At 43.1% G+C, this 18,952-nt stretch overlaps 2 protein-coding genes across 5 annotated transcripts in view; both read left to right on the top strand.

The window, feature by feature from the left end:
• FNDC7 (fibronectin type III domain containing 7) overlaps positions 1-10,402 on the top strand; it is a 30,850-nt gene extending 20,448 nt beyond the window's left edge. Inside the window, exons 11-13 of the mRNA XM_008535275.2 lie at positions 5,702-5,731; positions 9,396-9,464; positions 9,550-10,402. Coding sequence (XP_008533497.2) covers positions 5,702-5,731; positions 9,396-9,427 — 62 coding nt within the window. The 3' untranslated portion in view covers positions 9,428-9,464; positions 9,550-10,402. The remainder of the gene's footprint in view (positions 1-5,701; positions 5,732-9,395; positions 9,465-9,549) is intronic.
• Positions 10,403-14,359: 3,957 nt separating this feature from the next.
• Positions 14,360-18,952, top strand: part of STXBP3 (syntaxin binding protein 3) — a 61,851-nt gene continuing 57,258 nt past the window's right edge. The window contains exon 1 of one of the 4 annotated variants that reach the window (XM_070607831.1): positions 14,360-14,637. In XM_070607831.1, the coding sequence (XP_070463932.1) occupies positions 14,589-14,637 (49 nt within the window). In that variant the 5' untranslated portion in view covers positions 14,360-14,588. The remainder of the gene's footprint in view (positions 14,638-18,952) is intronic. The other 3 variants (XM_070607834.1, XM_070607833.1, XM_070607835.1) reach the window with 3 other exon arrangements.

The raw sequence follows: 18,952 nt of genomic DNA, 5'->3' as shown, positions 1-18,952 counted from the left end.
TCTCCTTGAGAAAAAGGACAAGATGCTTTCTGTTTAAACAGTAAAGCAGATTTAAAATGATTGTCTGCTTTGAGATTTGGGGTAGATTTTTAACATAGTCTCAGAGATAATGATAGACATCCAAGAATGCTGGAAATTAAGAGACTTGACTCTATTTGCACAGTCAGACTTATGACTGAGGAAGAGTCAGAGGATGAGAAAAAAACAAATTTATAAATCATAAGCTAGATTTGGAAATATGAGTGGGCAGACAGTCTGTGATCACAAAACATGACTGTCAGCAACTGCCGTCTCACCAAAGCTGGCATAAAAACATTAGCAATTCTCTTACTCCATATTCTAGGACCTTCTTCTACTTTGCCCAGGGCATACTCATATATTTTTCATATGTTTTTAGAATTTAAAAAAAAGAAAAGAGATGATGAAGCCTAAGACCTTTGCAGGTAAACACAGGAAGAGGAATAAATATTGGCTGAGAAACCTTTACTTATAACCAGAACCTAAAATTTCCAATTATGTATAGGTGACAAGAAAATTCAAGATGGCTCCTGGTGACAGAACCAGGCCAGTTCCTCTTGAGGGGGTGTTCTCACTGTCCTTGGCTGTCAGGCTCTGATTCCTTGTTTTTTCATTATCTTGTCCAGAACAAGGTGGCCCAAAGCATGGCCCAATGGGAATAGGTTCTTGGGGTGAGGATGAGCTCTTAGAAGGAAAAGCCGATAGATTAATAACAATACTTCATCATATTTGCATAATGTTTTACAATTTATCAAGTGTTTTCACGTTCAATATCTCACTGAGGGGCTGGCCTAGTGGTGTAGTGGTTAAGTTTGCACGCTCCCCTTCAGGGGCCCAGGGTTTGCTGGTTCAGATCCTGGGCATGGACCTAGCACTGCTCGTCAAGCCATGCTGAGGCAGCGTCCCACACAGAAGAACTACAAGGACATACAACTAGGATATACAACTATGTACTAGGGCTTTGGGAGAAAAAAAAAAAAGAGGAATATTGGCAATAAATGTTAGCTCAGGGCCAATCTTCCTCACCCCAAAAAAAAAAAAAAAAAAAGCTACCGAAAACCTCATTGAATGCTCAAAATAACTCAGTGAGGTCGGTTCAACAGATTTTATTGTCTCCAAAATATAAATGAGAAAACTCAGGCTTAGAGGCTCCCAAATCTCTATCTATAACACTCCCTTCTTCTAACCTCTAGATCCACTTTCAAACTTGATCCCTCTACCTGGAGGTACCCCAGTTATTTCAATTCCTCAGGGTCAAAAGGAACTCCTGATCCTCTGCAGTTTCTGATATTCCTCCTATCATCCTTGTTTCAGGTACGTGAGCTGAAAACCCTGGAGTCAGTTTCCCTCCTCCTCACCCTCCATGTCTAAGTTGTCTCCGAGTCCTGTCCTGTACACTTCGTGGTGGTTTCTAAATCCACCTTCTTTTCTTCATTCCTGCAGCTGCAGCTATACCCTAGGCCCTCACCACCTCTCTCCTAGACTGCTGTACCAGTCTTGTCCTCTTGCCCTCGCGCCAGCCTCCATCCTGTTACTAGAATTGACATTGCAGAACACTGATCTGATTGTGTTACTTCGATGCTTCAAAATCTTCAAAAGTGTTTCATTGCCCCATAAGATAAGATTCAGTCCTCTGAGTGTGGCATTCAAGATCTCTCACAATCTGTCCCCAGTGTGTCTTTCTATACCTGTGCTGTTCAACAGAAATTTAATGCAATCAATGTATGAAAAATTTAAATTTTCTAGTAGCCACATCAAAAAGGGAAAAAAGTATAGGTGAAGTTAATTTAAGAACATATTTTAGCTAACCCAATATATCCAAAATATTATAAATTCAACATAGTATCTATAAAATTTTTGCATTTTTTCCCCCTACTAAATCTTCCAAAGCTGGTGTTGAGTTAACGCTCATAGGACACCTGGGTCAGACTAGCCACATTTGGAGTGCTCAATAGCTGCATGTGGCAAGTGGCTGCTATCTAGGACAGTACAATCCTAGGCTCATTCCTCAGCATCCTTCCTGAAGGACTCTATTCGCTAGTCTAGTCACATGGAATCATTCACACACACCTGCCCTTGCCGCACAAACACACCATGTCACATCATGCTTCTCAGCTAATGTGATACTCTTCTCTTTGCCTGGAATTCCTCCCCGCCTCAACCAAAGGAACTCCATCAGCCCAGATTTCCCCTCCTCTGTGATGCCTTCTCCAATTCCCCATAGGCTGAGTTTTCTCTCTCCCTCCTTTATGACCCCACATCACTCTTATCTTTACCACACCATATTACTGCGAGTTGAATGTGTATTTCCCCTAATAAATGATAATCTCTTGAACTCTCAGTACTTAGCACAAAACTGTTGCCCAGTATATTTTAAATTAAAAAAAAAAAAGAGTGAATAAATGAGTTTATGTGTTTGCCTGTGATCATACAGCCAGTAAATAAGTGATACAAATCTTTTGTTCTTTCTCCTGCTCCATACCCACAATCCAACTCTTAGAGAGCCATTCCTCTGTTGGTTTGTTAGCCACAAGAAGTTCTTGTTAGTCGGAACTTGAATACCCTTTGGTGAGGTGCCACCTCAAGCCTGCAGCCACTTCACTTTAGTAGGGTTTGGGTGTCTAGACTCAAGTTAACTTTGCTCTGTCTCCCTAGTAAAAACCATGCATTGGGGGAAGTTTTTTGTTTTTGTTTTTGAGGGTTTTTTTCAATATCAGTGATGCCTTACTCTGATAATTAGGACAATGTTGTAAATGATAATAATGACTAATATTTATTGAGCGCTATGTGCCAGGCACTACTCTAAAGGCTTTATGTGTATTTACTCAATTGATCCTATAGCAACCCTATGAGGTTGGCATTCTTATTCTTACTACTTTATAGATAAATTGAGGCACAGAAAAGTGACTTGCCCACGGTCACACTGCTAGTGGGTGTCTCTTCTTATCACCCAAGCTCCTTCTCATTCATTCTTTGGTTCACTTTCTTCTTCTTCTTTCTTTGTTTCTTTGTTTCTTTGTTTGAGTTAACATTGGTTTATAACATTATATAGGTTTCAGGTATACAACGTTATAATTCAGCTTCTACAGAAGTTGCACTGCAGCATGCTCACCACCAGAAGTCTAGTTTCCATCTGTCACCATACAATTGACTCTCTTTACCCATTTCACCCTCCCCCCATCCTCCTTCCCTTCTGGTAACCATCAAGCTATTGTCTGTTTCCGTGAGTTTGTTTTTGTTTTGTTTTGTCTTTTATCTTCCATATACGAATGAAATGATACAATATTTGTCCTTCTCTGTCTGACTCATTTCACTTAACATAATATCCTCAAGGTCCATCCATCTTGTCGCAAATGGCAACATTCACCTTTTTTTATGGCTGAGCAGTATTCCATCATACATACATATATATATATATATACACACCACATCTTCTTTTTCTATTCATCCATCAATGGGCACTTAGGCTTTTTCCAAATCTTGGCTATTGTAAATAATGCTGCAATGAACATAGGAGTGTATATATCTTTTCAAATTAGCATTTTCATATTCTTGGATGTATACCCAGAAGTGGAATAGCTGGACCATATGGTAATTCTTTTTTTTTTTTTCTTGAAATTGATTATTTATTATGAGAGAGAAGGAAGATACAATGAATCGTCACAGATTTGGTACACAAATATAAGCCAACTTTTTTCTACATTAGCTTCTGATAGGGAAACGTGTGTTCTGGTTAGCTCAGTAGATGTGGGGTCATATGGTAATTCTATTCTTAATTTTTTTTTTTTTTTTTTAAGATTGGCACCTGATATAACAACTGTTGCCGATTTTTTTTTTTCCTGTTTTATCTCCCCAAATCCCCCTGGTACATAGTTGTATATCTTAGTTGTAAGTCCTTCTAGTTGTGGCATATGGGATGCCACCTCAACGTGGCCTGATGAGCGGTGCCATGTCCGTGCCCAGGACCCAAACCAGAGAAACCCTGGGCCACTGCAGCAGAGTGCGCAAAGTTAACCATTCGGCCACGGGGCCGGCCCCTCTATTCTTAATTTTTGAGGAATCTCCATACTCTTTTCCGTAATGGCTGCACCACTTTACATCCCCACCAACAGTGTACAGAGTTCCCTTTTCTTTTTTTGAAGAAACTTTTTTTTTTAAAGATTTTTATTTTTTTCCTTTTTCTCCCCAAAGCCCCCCAGTACCTAGTTGTATATTCTTCGTTGTGGGTCCTTCTAGTTGTGGCATGTGGGACGCTGCCTCAGTGTGGTTTGATGAGCAGTGCCATGTCCACGCCCAGGATTCGAACCAACAAAACACTGGGCCGCCTGCAGCAGAGCTCGCGACCTTAACCACTTAGCCACGGGGCCAGCCCCAAAAAACCCTTTTTTTTTAAAGATTGGCACCTGAGCTAACATCTGCTGCCAATCTTCTTTTTTTCTTCTTCTTCTTCTTCTCCTCAAAGACCCCCAGTAGATAGTTGTATATTCTAGTTGCAGGTCCTTCTGGTTGTGCTGTGCGGGACGCGGCCTCAACATGGTCTGATGAGCAGTGCCATGTCCTCACCCAGGATGTGAACTGGCGAAACCCTGGGCCACCAAAGTGGAGCAAGCAAACTTAACCACTCAGCCACGGGGCTGGCTCCCAGGGTCCCCTTTTCGCCACATCCTTTGCAACACTTATTCTTTCTTGTTTTCTTGATAGTAGCCATTCTAACGGTGTGAGGTGATATATCATTGTGGTTTTGATATGCACTTCTCTAATAATTAGTGATGCTGAACATCTTTTCATGGGCCTTTGGCCATCTTTATGTCTTCTCCGGAAAAACGTCTATTCAGATCCTCTGCCCATTTTTTAATTGGGTTGTTTGGGGTTTTTTTTTGGCTGAGATGTATGAGTTCTTTATATATTTTGGATTTAACCCCTCATTGGATATATGATTTGCAAATATCTTCTTCCATTTGGTGTAGGTTATCTTTTCATTTGTTGATGGTTTCCTTTGCTGTACAGAAGCTTTTCAGTTTGATGTAGTCCCATTTGTTGATTTTTTCTTTTGTTTCCATTGCCTGGATAGACATATCCAAGAAGATATTTCTAAGACTGATGTCAAAGAGCATACTGCCTATGTTTTCTTCTAGGAATCTTATAGTTTCAGATCTTACACTTAAATCTTTAATCTATTTTGAGTTAATTTTTGTGTGTGGTGTAAGATAGTAGTCTAGTTTCATTCTTTTGCATGTGGCTGTCCAGTTTTCCCAACACCAGTTACTGAAGAGACTTTCCTTTCCCCATTGTATATTCTTGACTCCTTTGTTGTAAATTAATTGTCTATTTGTTAAGTTATATCCTCACCATCTTAAATACAGCAATAAATATATTTTATTTATTTATTTATTTTTTGAAGATTGGCACCTGAGCTAACATCTGTTGCCAATCTTCTTTTTTTTCTTCTTCTTCTCCCCAAAGCCCTCCAGTACCTAGTTGTATATTCTAGTTGTAAGTCCTTCTGGTTGTGCTATGTGGGATGCTGACTCGACGTGACTTGATGAGCAGTGCCATGTCCGTACCCAGGATCCAAACCAGCAAAACCCTGGGCCATGGAAGCAGAGTGCACAAACTTAACCACTCAGCCACAGGGCCAGCCCCATGAGCATATTTTAAATGCTTGTGTTTTTATTTATTACAGTAACCTGCTCAGGAAGTACACTTGGAATGGGTAAGTCATTTTTCTCATGGATATAATAGAAGGAAATTTTTGTTGCTGCTCTTTAGTGTAACTTAATAAACTCAGGATCAAACCCGACTTCAGTTAGTCAGAAAGGCAAATGCTTCCTTGCTGTGACCCGAGGGGTTCTTGCTCCCCGCTCCCGTAACTCCTTCTCCCCTCTTACAATGCCTCCCCTCAGATTCCACCAGTTGAGATTCCTTTGCATTCTGAAGTCTTGTCAGTCTTCCAGGGTCCCACAGGAAAATGTAAATATGTTTTGGAGAGGCAGTCGCTTCCTCCCTCACTTCAGAGCATGGTCCCAGCCCTGCTGTACATCGAGTCTCCTTGAGAGCTTAAACGTAACTGATGCCTAGGCTCTATCCCCAGACAGGCTGATTTAATTGGTCTGGGGTAAAGTCTAGATTTTTAAAAGCTCCTTAGGTGATTCTAAAGTGTAGCCAAGGCTGAAGACTGTTGCTTTAGAGCAGTCTTTCTCAAACTTTATCCTGTATGCAAATCGCCTGGGGCCTTGTTAAAACCAGATTCTGATTTGGTCGGGGTGGGGAAGGTCTGAGACTTTGCACTTATTACAAAGTCCAGGTGATGCTGGTGACATTGCTGCTGCTGATCTGACCATACTTTTTTAGTAGCCAGGTATTGGAGGGAATCTGTTAACAGCCTGCAGAGAGCTAAGATGTCTACTTCCGGTTTGCATGGGTGGATATGCCCAGTGGAGGAAAAGGGGGGCTGAAAGGGGAAGTGGGGTAAAGATAACCCTCACTGCCTCCTCAGGTGTGCTCAGGGCTGATCCCGTCTAGGCTATTCTCAGTGCCCCATGGAGGCTACTCATGGGCCGAGCTGCAGAGATGATCACACACAGCTGTGTGTGCTGACCCAGTAAGCAGCCTGTGCTGCTTCCCGAGGAACCCTTGCCATACTCTTCTCTGAGCCTGCTAGGTTTGGGGCCTTGGGAAAACCCCCAGGGAATATTATCAACCCTAAGCTACAGACAGGACACACACACACACACACACACACACACACACACAACCGCCCAGTCAGATGTGGCTGACTTCTGTGTGAGTGGAAATGAAGATTTCCTACCACTGGACAGCCTCCCAGTCTGGACCAGCTCCCCATCTAAATGTTCTTCCCCTGGCAGGGATTGGGTCGGAGTCTCTTTCTCCACTGCCTGTCCTCTATTTCCTCTCCTAGCCCATTGCTTCTCTGAGCAGCACAGCAGGATACATGCTTTCCAACTCTTACCCCACCTGCAGGTCTGAAATAAGCACAATCCCTATTAATTTTTAAAGGGTTTCTGTTTCCAGTGGCAACAGGGAAACAGACACGGCTTATCAAAAACAAGCGGTGAAGAAACTTCTAAATTATAAAAAATTACTTTAAAAAACTCCCAAAGTGCTAATGACCATAAGCTTGGTCTTCAGTGAAATGTGCGCAGGCCAAGGTCTGCATTCTTGGAACCTATTCCCAGTACTGTGGCGCTTTTTATTCAGTGTTCCCCTCCATCATAGAGGGGTAGTGGAAGAGTCTTGGGGGCCCTAGGAGGAGAGGAGTGGTACCGGCCTTCCCTAAGGTTTTGTTAAAGAAAGAGTAGCTATACTTTAAAAAGATACTGGAAAACAATCACTCTTAGACCTTGCTACTGGTCGGCATCACCAGAAAGCCTGCCCAAAATGCACATTCTCAGGCCCACCAGATTGACTAAATCCTCAGGTGATTCACATGCATATTCCAATTTGAGAAACACTGCTTAGGGAGTAGTTCTCAAACTTCGGTGTGTATCAGAATCTCCTGGAGAGCTAACAGTGTTGAGGCCCAGGCCTGTTGATGTGGGATAGGGCCTGGGCCTCTGTATTTCTATCAGGTTCCTGGTGAATCTGATACTCTCAAAGTTTGAGGAGCACTGCTCTAAGTCACTACTCTCCCCTTCTTCTGTCCCTCTGGGCTCCCCTGATCATGGCTTCTCCCTTCTTTAGCAAGGTTAAGTTGTCAACATGAAACCTGACCCTCTCTTTAAGTAGATCCCTATAGAAATCCTGCAAGACCCTCAAAAATAAGAGTAAGCCAGGTAATTTGAGGACCTGTACATCATATGGAATTCTTTACATCTAGGGAGAAATTCTAAAGTGCTGTTTCCAATTTCAGCATTTCTCCTCCCTGTACACAGGACTAGTCAAATTATACCCCTGGCTGACATGGGGTCTCCAGATACACCAAAGGAAGCCTTGGGAATCTTGTTGGTTTAAGATTTTTGGTCTTCTTTGATTCTTGGATTATCCTAAAGCTTTTCAACAGCATGAATGAATTGTTTTGTTTTGTTTTGTTTGCTGAGGAAGATTAGCCCTGAGCTAACATCCATGCCAATCTTCCCCCACTTTATGTGTGGGTCACCACCACAGCATGGCTGACAAGTGGTGTAGGTCCTCATCCAAACCTGTGAACCTGGGCTGCTGAACTGGAGCACACCAAACTTAACCACTATGCCATGGGGCTGGCCCCTGTCAATGGATTTTTAAGAGACAGATCTGGGTTCAAATCCCGATGCTATCACTTACCTTTAAGCAGGTTGTTCAACTCTCTCTAGGCCTCGGTTTCCTCATCTGAAAACTGGAATAATAACCTGATAAGATGTCATGAGGATTAAATGAGATGTAAATTGTTGGACACAGTGATGGACCATAGTAAGCACTTAAATTGTAGTTGTTATTAATTCGGGATCAGCTTGAGCCCATATCACACTCTATTATACTGTGTGCCAGTTATTAACATTTTAATGTGCTACTTCTAACTACTTCTATCTAAAGCTACTTGCATTTTAATCCCAGTCCTCATAATACCTTAACTCATTGGTTCTCAACATGTGGTCCCAGGGCCAACAGCATGAGCAACATCTGGGAATTTCTTAGAAATGCGATTTATGGGGCTCTACCATAAACCTGATGAATCAGAAATTCTGGGGTTGAGGCCAAGCGATCTTTGTTTTAACAAGCCCTCCCAGTGATTCTGATGCACGCTAAAGTTTGAGAATCATTGCTCTAATTTAAGGAAGCTTACTTTGATGCTGGAAGTTTGGTGCAAGTTGGAAGGGTGAGGGAAAGCAATATTTGAGGTGAAGGGGCTTTAAGAGGAGGTAGCCTGGAGGGGTTTGTGCCCGACAGGACTCCATGGAGATATACATGGTCTTCTGCATCCAGCCTGCTTCAGTGTCACCTGCACATTCCGGGAAAGTTCCCCTCCGCCACATCCTCCGCAGTTGAACAGGCTTATGTTCTCCCTACACAACTCTCTGAACCAGTAAAATCCTGGAGCTCTCTGAGAACACATCAAGTTGGCCTGAAGGTGGCGAGGGAAGTTCTTTGTCCCGAGTCAGCAGTCTGAGCTCAAAGAGATTCTCTGGGAGGAAGGATTCATTTCCTGAAGCGGGAGAGAGCTCATACTGGTTAGTCATAACCTGCTAGTCTGTGTCTTCTTGTCCTCTGAACGGTTCAGATTGTCTTAATTTCCTGCTTACTTGCCGTGAAGTACTGCAAAAATAGCATTTCAGATTAAAATACTAACCTAAATCTCAGGGTCACTTGAGGGCTTTCAATTTAAGAAAATGTCTCCATACTTAACGTATCATGTGGCTTCTTCCCTTCCTTGCTCTTTTCAGTGATTTACAGAGGAAAGAGAAACGCAGAATGACATCGTGAGCCACAGAGAAAAACAGAGACTTGACCCAGTGAGTGATTTAAATTGAAATGGCATGATTTGAAGGCAAGGGTTTTTGTCTTTGTTTTTAAAAATTCTTTCCATATCTTTTGCAGAGTCGTCTCAATTGTTAGGGTGAGATAGAAGAGATCTATTAGAGTACGAAATGCCTCTAGGACAGGACAAGCTCTTTTGGCCTTTAGAAGAACAGCTCTGACTCCACCTCCTGAGGGCAAGGTCAAGTATGTCCTCACCTGCAGAAGAGTTCAAGATCTGCTGCCAAGAGGACTCAGTAGAGAAATGGATCCAGAAAGTCCTCTGGAAGGCTGCCAGAGTGAGCCAGCACTCTGGGAGAGTCCTGGACACGTGAAAGGAATCTGCTTAGCAGAAAGTCTTTCTGAGAATTTACATCCAGACATACACCAGACTTCAACATATCCACTTCATAAGTCTTTATCGACCCCAGCACTTGCCATGCAGCCTTCCAGCCATTCAAGGGCTGAAACATTCACTCCCAGAGAAATCAGGCCACCATGCAGAGACACTGCTCATCCCAAGACAAACCTCCACGGTTTGGATAGCAGCAACTTCCAGGGCAATGTGTAGTAGCCAACACCTTCATCTCAAGTTAGGAGGAAGCTGAACTGCTTGCACGGTTCACCAAGTCAAGCATCACGTGGTGTGACCTCCGTGTGAGTGTCTGGGAAAGCAGAGCTGCTGGCCTGTTGCTAGAAGGATTGCGGTCATGTTTTTGAGTGAGCAAAGACTTCAGATGGAGGGACAGAGCCTCAAACTGGCAGACTGACATATGTGCATCTTTTGTAGGGAGGACCATCAATCTTGTTGGCTGTATCCCTCAATCATACTGTAAATGCTTTTCTCATCTTTGGAGAGGAAAGGCAATTATATCTAATATAAGTCCCTTGTACCCAGAAAAATGTTTGTGCTTCGAATACCAGTAAACTTATTAAAAAATACTGTGAGCAGGATTTTTGTGATACACACACAACTAAAGTGTTTACTCCCCAGAAGCACAGCTGTGGAGCCAAGAATGTCTGTAGTTAGGAACGACCATAAAACCCTACCCAGAGGGAATTGGAACAAGGAGTTAGGCTTGAGGTAAGCTGGGTGGGAGGGCAAACTTCCCTTTTTATGTCTCCTTTCCCTTTCTGTGTAAGACTGAGGAGAGATACATAATGTGTCACTGATAAGAGATGCTCCCCGGAGCATCTGCACTTGAAAAAGAGACAAGCCAAAGACATAGATCTGGAAAAATGGAATTTGCTGCATCTGAGAACACACACAGAGTAGGGCTGAGTTTAGTTTGCTTTTGTTCCTAAACACCAGTGAATGAACAAGGGTTCGGCGAATTGCATCCACATCACTTGAGGAAGTCATTATGCAATACAGATTCCCAGGTACCACCCCTGGAGAGTCTAACTCAGTAGGTCTGGACTAGGCCTGGGAATCTATATTTTCAACAAATTCACCAAGTGATTCTTACATATGGCCAGGTTTGGGAACCCTAAAAGGGTTGCCTTGGTGAGCTCTTCCTTGAAGCACAATTTCAGTGATGGGAGGCCGAGAAGTTTAAAAGATAAACTGAGGCATATTAAAAATGTTAAGAGTTTATTTGAGCAGAAATGGATTTGAATTCAATAGCACCAGACAGGAAGTGGTTATGAGCTCTCTTGGGGGAAAGACTTTGGTGGAGAAGAGGCAGAAGGAAAACAAAGATATTATTTGATTGGCTATAGCTTAAGCTGTTGCCTTTTTTGGAAAAGCCTAGTTGGCTGTTTGTGACTGGGTGTCCTTAGATTTTGATTTCTTAAGCTTGAGGCATTTAAAGGCTTAGGTTTTGGTTTACTTATATAGGCTGCTAAGGCATTAGAACCACCCTAGTCTATGGGCCTGCTTGTTTCATTAATTTAACAAAAGTTAGAGGGTTGTGGCACATGAGGGAAGATTGGTGAGAAGATCTGGAGGGTTTAGAGGGGGTCTATGCCCAGTGAGGGCAACCATGAACTGGGGCAGTGTTCTGGGCTGTGTTCCAGAGCCCATGTGAGACTGTGTGCTGAACCCATTTGCCGACAGGGTGTGCCCTCTGTGCAGGATTGTGTCGTGTCCATGGCTGACTGGAATGGCCAAAGAGCCAAGAACAAAGGCCAAATGGAAGGCCAGGATCCCTGGTCCTGGGATACTAGGGAGCTGAGACCAATACACCCATATCCTATAAATACCAGGACACAGAAAATGAAATGGCCATCTACTTAGCTAGGCATCTAAGGCTGGGCTGCTTTGGTCAGAATTCCACAGAAGACAATGTGGTCCATACTTGGTGAACATAAAACCAAAACATGGATGTAGCACATACTACGTGCTTCTAAGTGCTTTCCACATACTTATTTCATTCTCATAACAACCCTCTGAGCTAGGGTTATTCCTTTATACAGATTATTAGATTATTTCTTTGTATATACAAGGACAATGAGACCCAGAAAGGTCAAGTAACACATCCATGGTCACAAAACTAACCAGGTGAAACACAAATTCTCAGGAGCCAAGTAAGTACATAGCATTGATTGGTCCTGCTAATCTATGATAGTTTCATGGAAAATATTTCTCTGGATTATCATGATTAAGTCAACAATTATTAGCGAAGACCTGGGAACAGGACCAGGAGTGAGTGATCTGCCCTAACTTGAGAGCTTTTACATTCAGCTGTCAGTTATTTTGGTTGTTTATCTGCTCTGTGAATTATGCAAAGCAGATTTTTCATCTCTGACCATTGTTGGTGGATTTTACCTTTCATTCTGCCATGTCATGTTCAGGAACTAAAATTCCTTGTTCAATTTGTTTAGGCAAACAAACTAGAGGAGACAAGAGAGAGAGCTCAGGGAGGTCATGTGAAACTAGGGGAGCAAGGGAGGGGAGGCACTATGGTACGATGGAAAGGCCAGTGGTCTTGGAGCCATCTTGAGGTCTCATGTGATTTAACTTCCCTGAATCTCATTTTTCACATCTGTGAAATAGCAAAAAAGATTGTCATCTTGTTGGGCTGTTGTGAGGTTTGAAATATTGTATTCAACACATAAATGCAGTGAATGTTTGAAGTCACACTGTTGCTAAGAGGCAGAGCCAGGATTTGCAGGACGTGGACCTGTGTCTACATGGGGTTAAAGCCCATGCTGGCTGCACTATGCCCCACTGCCACCTTGGAATCTGGCCTTCAGAGGCATGAGCCACAGCTGTAACCCATGTGACTCAAGTCAAACTTCCAACCCAGAAGGGCCTTTCTGTGTTGTTTCCTAGTACCTGGTCATTCTCCTTCAAGGTTAGGAGATGGAGGCACTTCACCCGCCCCACTCCTCTGTTTTGGTTTGACCCTCTGGGACAAGGAGCTCCATTTTAGAAGGGTGAGTCTGCATTGTCACGTCTGTTTATTATGGCTTGGGGCTCCACCCTGCTATACTAAGCAGAATCTGATTTAAAACTGCAAAGGGAGAGGGAAATAATGTATTTGTTTAAAATTCTGAGCAGCTGGGTCCATTTAAGTAGATTTAAAAGGGGCCCAGGGCTCCAGCTTCCATTACCGTATAAGCCTCGAATGGAAAAACCATTCACACCTTAGGCTGTGCTCTTTTGATTCTTCATTCTCCTTCTCTCTCCTGAAGGGCAAAAACTGCAAGGTATCTTAGGCTGTGCTCTTTTGATTCTTCATTCTCCTTCTCTCTCCTGAAGGGCAAAAACTGCAAGGTATCTCGCAGACTGCCCTATTGCTTCCTGTGTAGCTCAAGGCTGATCCTGGTTCCCACTCCACCACTAGCCGTGCATCCTGGGCAAGTTATTTAACCTCACTAAGCCTCAGTTGCCTTGTCCGTAAGATTTGTTTTGAGGATCAATGAGATAATCCGCTTAGCATGGTGCCTGGCATATAGTAAGCACTCAGTAAATACGAGCCATTATTACTAGTAGTAACTAACCATTTCCACTTCCCTACGTGACCAACTTGAGTACAGACCATTAGTTCCTTGCAAATCTCTGTGGGAAAGTCTACTTTCTAGTGTATGTGATGGTATGTCACAGTTGGAGCCCTCAGCAACTAAACTGATTACTTTGATTTCGAGTCTCAAAAGGACCACCTCAGGAAACAGATCTCTGCCTAAACTTTCAAGCCTGAGCTCAAGTCACCACAATTTGTGAATCAGCTAACAATAATTCCCTTATTTTAAATCCTAAAGCAGTGATAGTCTCTCTCATACAATTTGATACGAATTTGTTAAATAACTCATCAGTTTTATTGGTTCATTTGCATATATTGTCATCATTAAGGCATTCACTTCTTCAACTAACTTTTGACTACCTTCAACATGCCAGGAATTGAGCTAATTTGATTTTAAATTCTTCAGAAGTGGGTCTCTCATTTCTCTGAGTTTTCTGAAAGTTACGCACAGTTCTGTGCACACTCGAGGGTACCTCACACTTCCACACAATTATTATGTCCTTGAAAAATGAATAAAATAAACGTTTTGTTTTCCTGAGGAAGATTCGCCCCCAGCTACCATCCACTGCCAATCTTCCTCTTTTCGCATGTAAGCCACCAGAGCATGGCTGCTGACTAGCAAGTGATACAGGTCCGCGCCCCCGGCTGGCCGCAGAAGCAGAGCGCACTAAATTTAACCACTAGGCCACCAGGGCTGGCCCCAAATAAACATTTTTGGGTGTAAATTTTCCGTTTGGTAGTTGAGCTGGCTACAGACGGAAGTCTATTATGAACGCTTCGCAAAGTAAAGAATTCTTTGGTAAAGCAAAGGATCCCTTCCCTCTTGGTGCATCATAAGCGTGAACTCGAAATTGCTTAGATCGTGTTAGTTGAGAGCACGACAGCACGGTTCGTCGAGCTCGCGTTGACATAGCCTCCCGCTAGGAGAAGCGAGACTGCCCAGGGAGATTCCAGCCGCAATGCGCAGCCTCCGTCCAGGGGTGGGCGGGAATCCTCGTGCAGGCGCGCGTGACGACACCGGAGGGCGCGGCCCGTGGGTGGGGCGGGGCTTTCCCCGCAACGAGGGGCGGGGCCAGCCCAAGTTCCCTTCTCACAGCTAAAAAGTAGGTTACGGGCTGGGGGCGGCGGCTGCAGCTCCGCCGCGTTGGGAAGATGGCGCCGCCGGTGACGGAACGGGGGCTGAAGAGCGTCGTGTGGCAGAGTGAGTGCGGTGGGGCAGCGGCTGAGAGAGGGGAGGCCGGGAGGCCGCGCGCCGGGCCTGGGTTTCCTGCCCAGCCCGACAGGCTCTTGGGGAGGTGCCGCGGGCACTTGTTGCTTTGGGATCCGCGCCCCTGTTAGGACTTCTCCCGCTTCCCTTCCCAGCCCTAGTCCTTGCCTGCACCTGGGAGGCGGCCTTCCTGCTCGCGTCCGGCAGCCCCTCGCCTCGCCCGGGCTCTGGCCCCGAAGCCCCGCCCTGGGCGAGCGGCCCTCCGCCCGGCTTTTCCCCCGCAGCCCCCGCGCGTCTCCTCGGCCGGGCTCCGCGAGCTGCTCGGCTCCCCCCGGGCCCACCTGTCGCTGATGTCGCTCCGCTCGAGAAGGTCTGGGCGCTGTGCTTCTCTATCCCGCCCCTCCCCGCCTCCCCACGCCCGGGTTTCCGAAGACTGCTTATTCTGCGCATTTGTGTTGGTACCAGGGAGGGTTTTATAAGCGTACTTTGCAATGTTTGTCTTTTAAAAAAACCCAGTTAAACAGATCCTTCCTCCTCTACTCCTAGAGGAGCCCACTTTCTAAAGAGTTCTCGAGAGGGGACCACTGGAGTGATGAACTGTTTGCCGTGGCGGCTCCCTGCATAGCCGGGGCCAGGCTGCGCCTTCGCTTCTCCCTTTGCACTCTCTGGGCCACTCCCTGCTGTTGGGACTGTACAGCTTATTGGTTGTTGATGTTCTGCCATTCTGCCTTATCATCTACGACTTTAATAAAGATCGCTCCAAACCTTAGTCTGCCAGGTTAGAGAAGAAATGAACCCCCCAAACAGGAAGAACCATCATCGTTTGGCATTACTGGGTTCAAAGTAATTATAGTCTAGTAGTGGAGAGTAACGTCTAATTAGTCTTTCTGACTCCGGCTTGTTGCACTAAGAACAGAAATGACCGAGTTAAAATTCTGGGAGTTGCAGAGTTCCTTGTATAAAATAAAACGCCAAATCAGTAACTGACATAGTGCTTAACGTGCCAGGTACTAAAAACAAGTGTATAAATAGAGGGGGAAAAATAACAAAGAAAGAAGTTGTGAAAAGATCTTTTTAAAAATTGTATAATTCTAAGGTTGGCGTTTTGTTTTTCAAGATTTACATGGGTGATTTTTAAGATTTGGTAATATTTTTAAATCACAATGACATTTAAATACATTTATATGAAAATGGATAACAAATTGTGTTGTATAAGTAATTTCCAAGGTATATATGGTCCTTAACATCAGTATTTGTCAGCAAAAAAGGTTTAATGGTAGTACTGTTAGTTTTGATAGCATGGAAACTAGGCAAGAGGGAGCTTAGAGATAAAATTTCCGTGTTGTGCTGTTAACTGGAGGTGCTGTTAACTTGAGGTCGCACCAGGATATCTAGATGGAGTGTACTGTATGGTAAAGAAGACGGGAGACTGAATGGAAGGAAAGAGATATAAGGGTTGAAAAACAGTTCTTTGAATCTTTATATAATAGAAACCTAACCAAAGAAGATGATATTCTCATTCAACATTTGAGAGAGGGAGCCTGAGTTCAGTTTGCAAAAGATGACAGAGTCTGAAAGAAATGATGAAGGAATCACGTAAGAGGTAGGAAAATCATAGATTTGACTGGGAAAAGGTTTTGCAAAGTAGGGAAAAGGGAACTAATATTTCTTGAACATCTACTCTGTGCCAGGCACTATTCTTTCCATGTATTAAAACTTCATGAGAATTATTATCTCTTATTTCACAGATGTTTAAACTGGTACAGCTATTATCATAGCTGCATTATTCATAATAGACAAAAAGTCAAAACAACCCAAATGTCTATGGACTTACGAATGGATAAATAATATGTGGTGTGGCCATACAATGGAATATTATTAGGCAATAAAAAGGAATGAAGGACTGATACATGCTACAACATTGATGGACCTTGAAAAAATTACACCAAATGAAAGAAGCCAGTCACAAAGAGCCAAATGTTATATGACTCCGTTTATATTAAATGTCCGGAAGAGGAAAACCTACAGAGAACAGAAAGTAGATTAGTGGTTGCCTACATCTGGGGGTAATGGAGAGCTTCACTTCAGGGATGATGGCTAAGGGGAACAGTTTCCTTCTGGAGTAATGAAAATATTCTAAAATTGATTATGGTGATGGATGCACGACTCTCAATATACTGAAAGCCTTTTAATTGTACACAGTTCTACAATTGGGTGAATTATACTGTATGCAAATTATATTTCAGAGAAGCTATTTTTTTTGTTTTTTAGTGCGGAAGATTGTTGCTGAGCTAACATCTATGCCAACCTTCCTCTATTTTGTGTGTGAGACACCACCACAGTGTGGCTTGATGAGCAGTGTGTAGGCCCGTGCCTGGGATCTGAACCTGTGAACTCTGGGCCGCTAAAGTGGAGTGGATGAACTTAACCACTATGCCAACAGACCGGCCCCTCAATAAAGCTATTTTTTTAAAGCCCAGTACAGCTATTAAATGTAGACTTAGTATTCATGCCCCGCCCTTTTTGGCTGCAGAGTTAATGTTTGACCTGTTTGCAACTTTCTATAATATTTAAACCTTAGTTCAGAGTCTTCTCTTATTCCTGGTGTGTTGCAGTAGCCTCCTAACTGAACCTCCAAGCCCTTCATCTTCCTCTTTCCAGTCCGTCTGGCCAATTGCTGCCAGAATAATTTTCCTGTAACAGTGCTGTGCTATGATCTTGCTCATCTCCTGCTTGAAGACCTGCAGAGGGAGACCCCCAGTTGCCTAAAGATCATTTCAAACACTTAGTCTGCTTTAGAAGTTTTATAACCTGGCCCTGACCTACCACATTATCTACTTTTTCCTTGTATCATCTTGATATTCAGTTAGTCTGTATTGTTTACTCTTCTCAAAGTCTTCTACGTCTTGATGCCAGTTCCTCTGGCTAGAGTTCTCCCCTCACCCCTATTCTTTTCCCTTAGAAATTTAGCCAACCTTCAAGTCTTGGCTCAAATGAGGCTACTACCTCCAGATTGGCTTCTCATTTTAACTCAGCCTTTTATGTTTCTGTAGCATTTAATTTATCTTTGTTGAATGGCACTTCTCACTACTGTCTAATGTGGGTCTCCTGAGAAGCTTCTTGAAGTAGATCCACTATTGTGTCTTCTAGAGCTTTAAATTCCTAATAGGCTCTAGCAGAAGGCAATGGATAACAGTGCTTAAAAGTAAATAGTAGGGGCCGGCCCGGTGGGGCAGCTGTTAAGTTCGCACGTTCCGCTTCTCAGCGGCCGGGGGTTCGCCGGTTCGGATCCCGGGTGCGGACATAGCACCACTTGGTACGCCATGCTGTGGTAGGTGTAGAAAGTAGAAAGTAGAGGAAGGTGGGCATGGATGTGAGCTCAGGGCCAGGCTTCCTCAGCAAAAAAGAGGAGGACTGGCAGTAGTTAGCTCAGGGGTAATCTTCCTCAAAAAAAAAAAAAGTAAACAGGATATTAGTTTTATAATTTTCCCCCGTTTTTGGCTACCTAAAGTCCCCTATTTATTCAATAAGTATTATTGAATTCCTATGGGAATACAGCAATAGAAGGCAGACAAGTTCCCTGCCTTCTCGAAGCTTGCATTCAAATGGAGAATAATAGAAAATAAATATGTAAACAAAGAATAAACATGATTAATTCAGTTTGTGATATTTATAAAGAGACTGAGAGGGGGCTACTCTAGGTAGCTGGATCTGGTAAGGTTCCTCTGAGTAGGTGACATTTGAGCTGAGACCTAAACATGAGAAGGAATCAGCCTTTAGGGACTACCTTAAAACTGCTTTTTAAGTATTTTGAGCACAAAAGACTACATTTATTTACAAAACTAATTCCCATACTTAAAATCAGTAAGTTTCTAGTGCTTGGTATTGCTCATTTGCCACTTTTTGCTAAGGGAAGTGGTAGCAAAAATATTACTGATAAAAGGTTTTAAATAAAAATTTGATGGAGTTTATTTAAAAAATAAATACGCAAAACAACAGTAATTAAATCAAGTACAAAGCAAGTTCAAACCGCCTATGACATTTCTTTTCCTTATTCATGATATTACTCAGTACGGTCTCTCTTCTTTCTTGTCTATAAACAGTAGTCTAATGTCTGTAATTCATATCATATGTTTTAGAGGAAATGTTAGAGAAAATGAACATAGGAAAATTACAAATGCTTTTAAATAAAAGTAATCAGAATGTATTTATTTGAGCCACTTCTTTTCATATTAAATCATAAGCTCTTCCGCTTTTTCACATTTTCCTTCTAGTCCTTATATAGATCCCGATGAATTTTTTATTTGTC

The sequence above is a fragment of the Equus przewalskii genome, unplaced genomic scaffold (assembly GCF_037783145.1).
Source record: "Equus przewalskii isolate Varuska unplaced genomic scaffold, EquPr2 ChrUn-13, whole genome shotgun sequence".
Classification (NCBI taxonomy): Eukaryota; Metazoa; Chordata; class Mammalia; order Perissodactyla; family Equidae; genus Equus; species Equus przewalskii.
The sequence above is the reverse complement of the archived record's forward strand: the minus strand, read 5'-3'. Positions and strand labels throughout refer to the sequence as shown.